This window comes from Erythrolamprus reginae, chromosome 3 (genome assembly GCF_031021105.1).
Source record: "Erythrolamprus reginae isolate rEryReg1 chromosome 3, rEryReg1.hap1, whole genome shotgun sequence".
Classification (NCBI taxonomy): Eukaryota; Metazoa; Chordata; class Lepidosauria; order Squamata; family Dipsadidae; genus Erythrolamprus; species Erythrolamprus reginae.
The window spans coordinates 30,139,901-30,145,858 of record NC_091952.1 but is presented as its reverse complement, the minus strand read 5'-3'; the positions used below and the strand labels follow the sequence as shown (position 1 = coordinate 30,145,858).

Below are 5,958 nucleotides of genomic sequence, written 5' to 3'. Positions count from 1 at the left end.
ATCTATCTATCTATCTATCCAGTATCTCGTGTGTGCTATATCTATCTATCTATCTATCTATCTATCTATCTATCTATCTATCTATCTTCTATCTATCTATCTATCTATCTATCTATCTGTTTATCTATCTATCTATCATCTATCTATCTATCTATCTATCTACCTACAGTATCTCTCTGTGTGTGTGTGTGTGTGTGTGTGTGTGTGTGATATTAAAAGGTATTTATGTGTTGTGATTTTGTGTAATATATCATAACATAGCCATAATGTAGCAAGAAATGCATCCATACATTTTTAGTTTTTTTATATAAGCCATTTTATACAATTTTATGCAAGACATCAGATACCAAAGTTCATCACTCCCCAAATAAAACAGTTTTTAAAAAGTTTTGCAGAACTTGAACCAATGCAGATTTCACTGGCTATGTGCTCCCAGTAAAGAAAAATAGACATTTCACATTTCATTGGAAATGTTAACTAGACAGCTAGGTAGCAATACTGTAGATACCCATTAATGGCAACTGAATAAATCTTCTGGTTTGAGTCTTATATGGTCTTCTACTGCCACCATTCACGTACAAAGAGAAAAAGGAGTACTGTTATACATAATGTATATGGTGTTTTCAATTCAGCAACTTTTCAATACTCCAATGTCTTCAGAGGACCTCCCACGGAAAATGCAAATATAATAAAGTAATAAGGGCAGGGCTATGCATCCAAGTTAAAGATTAATACAAGGAAATAATAAAACCACAGGTCCATAAGTCCAGTTGTTTATCTTTCATAGCCTGTTCCATTGTATTAAATTCATTCTCAGTCACATTTTTTGCACATTTTTGCTTCTAAATTGTGCTCCAAACACATTATTCAAACTATTTAAAACATTAATACCTGTATCCATCAAATTATAGGAATGTTGGAAAACAGAGAAGAGCCTTCAGATGGTAGACACTTGATGACATGTTTGTTTAAATTAAAATAATTTCAGACATCACTAGATAATATCTCTTCACATTCTTTATCAAGCATAGTATTTGATTGCCTTAATTCCAAATGGGATTGGACTTTGCCCTGGAAAGAAGTTTTCAGACTCAGTGTAATACTTCGACGCAATTTCCTAAACTGTACCTCTAAACCCTTGTGGGCCAACAGGTATAACAAAGGGTTCAGGACACTATTCAGGCTAGCCAAGACTCGAGTCACTTGGTAGAAGATATAAATATTCTTTAAAGTCTGGTTGCAAAATCCCTGACGTTGCCATCTTCGAGACACCAAGTTGAGGTTCCTAAAGATATGATAAGGGAGGAAACACACATAGAAAAGTGTCATTACCATAATCACCAGCTTGATGCTCTTCTGCTTGAGGTCAGGGTCCATGTTTTTGTTCCTCCTGAGGACAAGGACCACATGACAATAGCACCCAGTGACAATGAAGAAAGGAATAGCAAAGCCAGTCATTGTTAAAAATTGAAAGTATAACATATAAGGCTCCAGGTTTTTGTGCTCTGTTGAATCATGACACTTCCTAGTGCCATTGCCACCCATTTTATTAAAAGTTAAATCAGGAGAAAGTTGAATTGTGACCCAGAGCCAGACCAAACCGCTCAGAAAGACAGGAAAGCCAAGGTTCTGACATCTTCCAATCATCTTCATCGGATGCACAATGTGCAGGTAACGATGGACACTGATGCAGGTCAGAAAGCCAATGCTGGCATAAAGGTTGACATGGAATAAAAGTCGAGTTAGCTTGCACCAGCTTTGCCCAAAGTGCCACTCATGTCCCAGGAGATAGTAGGACACAAAGAACGGCAGTGTAATCACATAGAACAAGTCTGCAATGGCTAAGTTACACAGCAGCACATTGAAGGCATTCCAACTGTTCTTCCATGAACTTCTGCATAAGGTCCACAAGCCCAGCATATTCCCCAAAAGACCCAAGACGGAGAGAGTGAGGTAGAAAGCAGGCAGGAACCATTCGGTGAAATCTGTTTTAACCGGGCACAGGATATCAATGTCCAGAGTAGAATTGTCCGTGGAGTTGACTTGATGACCAACTTCTTTCATGCTGTCAATGCTGACCGTTGGAGGAGAACAAGAGAAAGCAGAGAACGAAAGGCGGGGGATCTGAGAAGCAGGTAGGGAGAGGAGCAGTTTACCTGAGCAGGTGCAGGATGGGGTTGAGGAATTTCTCAAAGGAAATCATGGCGGGAAGGAATGCCAGGAGAAAGAGCTAAGAAAAACGGGGATGCCCACAGCGGAGAGAACTTAGAAGGGTAAGACGGGGGGAATTAAACCTGGGAGGTGGGGTGGACGGTCGATAGGAGAATCGCAAAGAAACGAGGCTTCCCAAGATAAGACTGGTGGCAGTTTGGAAACTCTTGCCAAGAGAGGAAAAAGCCACCCGGAGTCCCTTTTCTCCGTCGAATGGTTGCAAAACATTCGAAAGTGGAGCAAAGTGGATGGAGGGAGACGACGAAGATGGAGAATAACTCCACGGACGGGGTCCTGAGCCGCGCGTCGGCCGTCTTTGGGACGTCTTGCGCTCCGGAGAGTGGACGCATGTCAGTCTGGCATGGCGAACGGGGAATTCCCAGGATCCGGCGCTGAGCGGTCAAAAGGCGAGCCGACGGCAGCTGAACGAAGCTTCGAAGCGCTCGGGGAAGAGCTCGAAGAAGACGGGGTGGGTGGGGTGGGGACGGAAGACGGAGAGGGAAGGGCAGAAATTAGGTGGAATCGAAAGTCAACGCGGCGCTCAGCCGCGGAGAAAGAAGAGAAGGGCCGGGGAGGAGCGCAAGGAGTGTGGTCGTAGACTACAGTAGCATCCTTGTGAGTTTCTCGTTTCTCGAGGGGGGAGAGGGAGGAAACTAGACGCACTTCAGCAGCGGGGCAGGACGGATGTCCTCGGCGGTTCCCGCTAAGAAACCAGCTCTGACCGCGTGGCCAAGAGAACTGAAAAAAATGTTGACGCATGTTATCCACACTGAGATAGCAATAGCGCTTGCTTGCTTGCTTGCTTGCTTGCTTGCTTGCTTACTTACTTACTTACTTACTTACTTACTTACTTACTTACTTACTTACTTACTTACTTACTTACTTACTTACTTACTTACTTACTTACTTACTTTGCTTGTTTAATTGGATTTGTATGCTGCCCCTCTCCGAGGACTCAGGGTGGCTCACAGCATGTACAAAAACAGAACAATAATATGAATCCAATTACTGTAATAATACATTAAAACAACCATTAAATTCAATTAAAAGAAAGCCTATCAAATCAATCATTTAACAATCATACTAAAAACATTCATTGGTCAGGGCAAAGATCTAAAAACCCCAAGCCTGGCAGCAAAGATGAATTTTTAAACTCTTTCGGAAAGCGAGGAGGGTGGGGGCAGTGCGAATCTCCGGGGGGAGCTGATTCCAGAGGGCTGGGGCTCCCACAGAGAAGGCTCTTCCCCTAGGTCCCGCCAGCCGACATTGTTTGGTGGGCAGGACCCTAAGGAGACCTGCATAAAGACTTATATGCAGTGAAGGGCTACCAAAATTTTTACTACCACACTGTGGGCGTGGCTTATGCAGGATGCCCTGCATTGTCTTTATCTTTCAGTGCAAATTGGGTGCTTTGGGGTCCATTTTCGCTACCCCACTGCGTTCCCCCCCCTCCGAGCAGCAGCCCACCGCTGCTTATATGCCGCTTTATAGTGCTTTTACAGCCCTCTTTAAGTGGTTTACAGAGTCAGCATATTGCCCCAAACAATCTGGATCCTCATTTTACCCAACTGGAAAGGATGGAAGGCTGAGATAACCTTGAGCCTGGTAAGATTTGAACCGGTGAATTACAGCAGTCAGCAGAAGCAGCTTGCAGTACTGCACTCTAATCACTGAGCCGCCAAAGTTGATGAATGAATGGATGAATAGAATTCTTTATTGGCCAAGTGTGATTGGACCCACAAGGAATTTGTCTTGGTTCATATACTCTCAGTGTACATAAGGGAAAATATAATTTGTCAAGAATCAAGAAGTACAACACTTCATGATTGTCATAGGGGTCAAATAAGCAATGATGAAACAATCAATATTAATAAAAATCTTAAGGATACAAGCAACAAGTTACAGTCATAAGTGAGAGGAAATGGGTGATAGGAATGATGAGAAAAAACTAGAAGTAATAGTAGTAATAGTGAGTGAGTGAGTGAGTGAGTGAGTGAGTGAGTGAGTGAGTGAGTGAATGAATGAATAAATGACTCCCAGCCGAAGTCAGGCCAGAAGCACCAAAGCTTCTTCCCAGCAGGATTTGACCTCGTCTCACTCAGAGGGATAGTAAAGTTATCTAATGAACTGGTTTCCCTGATAAACTGGGAGAACATGTGTGTGAAGTTTTTCCTTCAGGTCTTTGAGACTTAACCAGCTCAGTGAAGTTGATTTATTCCTCCAGTAGAGGTGATTTCAATAGAAATCAATACATATATTGTCGCTTAAAAACAATAGTACAATAACTTAAGTTACATTCAAATTTTAATTTTATTTTTCAACCCATCTCAATCTTCCCTCTCCCCACTCTCCTCTTTCTATCTCAGGTGGCTATTCCATCTCTAGTACCTATGGGGAAGCCTCTTTCTTGATGAGATGAGATGGTTGAAGGCCTGGGCACATCTGCATTACAGGGGTTTTGCTGACTGATGTCACATTTAAGCTCCCACCATAATACATCATATATAACACCACAAAGACCTGCATTTGAAGTGATGATGGCTCTATTGGGCCTTGCTGTGGTGTTAGAGCCTATGTATAATGCTGAACCATATGACTTATGCATCATTTTAAAGATTGCTGCAGGATGAAAAATACCAAAGGCCCAAGCTCTATAAATCAATGCCTGGCCAGAAGAAAACATCATTATTACTGGGGTTACCAAGTTCTTCCAATGACACCCATAAATAATTTGTGGGAAAAGACCCTTCATCCAGATTTACTGCTTGTCTAAGAAGCACACAAGTCTGTACTGTCTAATGCTTGTTTAATTAAATGCAGGGAAACTGCAATCGTTTGCACTGTATATGACTGTTATCTAATTTATCCGCCCACAAAATGTGCACAAAATGAACCCTTCAGTATTTCTGAAAGAAGAAACTTATGTCCTTGATTTGCAAATAACACCTGCTTCCGGCCTGAGGAAGGAAATCTCTTATTTTAGAATAGAGCTAATCATCTGGTGCCTCTGCAGAGAGAGCTTTGAGGTTGGTAAATGATGTCTCGTTGATGGTGCTTTTGGAATTTGTAGATGTTGTGTTATTGGGCATTCTTGTGGTTTGGAGGAAAGAGTAAATAGTTTTGTACTATTGCATTTTAGCGTTTTTGAGAAAGGGTTGTATTACACGTTGAATTCAGTCTCAAAAATGGATCAGGTGAGAAATGTATCCAAAGCACATGGTCTGCAATACAAGATGTGATATGGGATGGACCATAAACCAGTACTGGGTCTACTCACAGGCAACCAACAAATGCCGTAGTACCTGTTGTCCAGACTGACCCACTGGTCCATCTTCCTGTCCGGGTGCAGCTACAAGCTGACCCACTGACTAGGGAAGAGCATTGGAAATGCAGATACCCTCAGCCGCTGCCCAGCACCCAACCTCATGGAAGACTCTGCCCCTGTGGCCAAAATATTGCTGATCGACATTGAACGAATGAGCCCCGTCACATCTCAACATCTCAGAACACAGGGCAAAAGACAAAGTATTCTCCAAAGTCATGAACTAGGGGATGATCATAGGAAGAAGAAGGGGAAGAATTTAATCAATTTAAAAATAAACAGATTGAGCTGTCGGTACTGAAGGGGTGTTTACGGTGGCCATGCATAGCGTGAGGCATTGGGTCAGCAAGAACTGGTTGATCGGTTCCTGCCAGTTCCCAAGGCCCATTCTGATTAAAGTTTCTTTTGTCATTCTTGTTGGAGTA

The 5,958-nt window shown here is 42.5% G+C and overlaps 1 protein-coding gene across 1 annotated transcript; it reads right to left on the bottom strand.

Annotated features, from left to right (window-relative positions):
* Positions 1 to 606: 606 nt before the first annotated feature.
* Positions 607 to 2,810, bottom strand: LOC139163714 (P2Y purinoceptor 1-like). Its single transcript, XM_070744699.1, has one exon. The coding sequence runs from the start codon at positions 2,062 to 2,064 to the stop codon at positions 985 to 987; it is 1,080 nt and encodes a 359-aa protein (XP_070600800.1). The 5' UTR covers positions 2,065 to 2,810; the 3' UTR covers positions 607 to 984.
* Between the last annotated feature and the right edge of the window lie 3,148 nt (positions 2,811 to 5,958).

Coding starts and splice junctions, on each gene's coding strand:
- LOC139163714 (XM_070744699.1), bottom strand. CDS start 2,064: ATGAAAGAAGTTGGTCATCAAGTCAACTCCACGGACAATTCTACTCTG.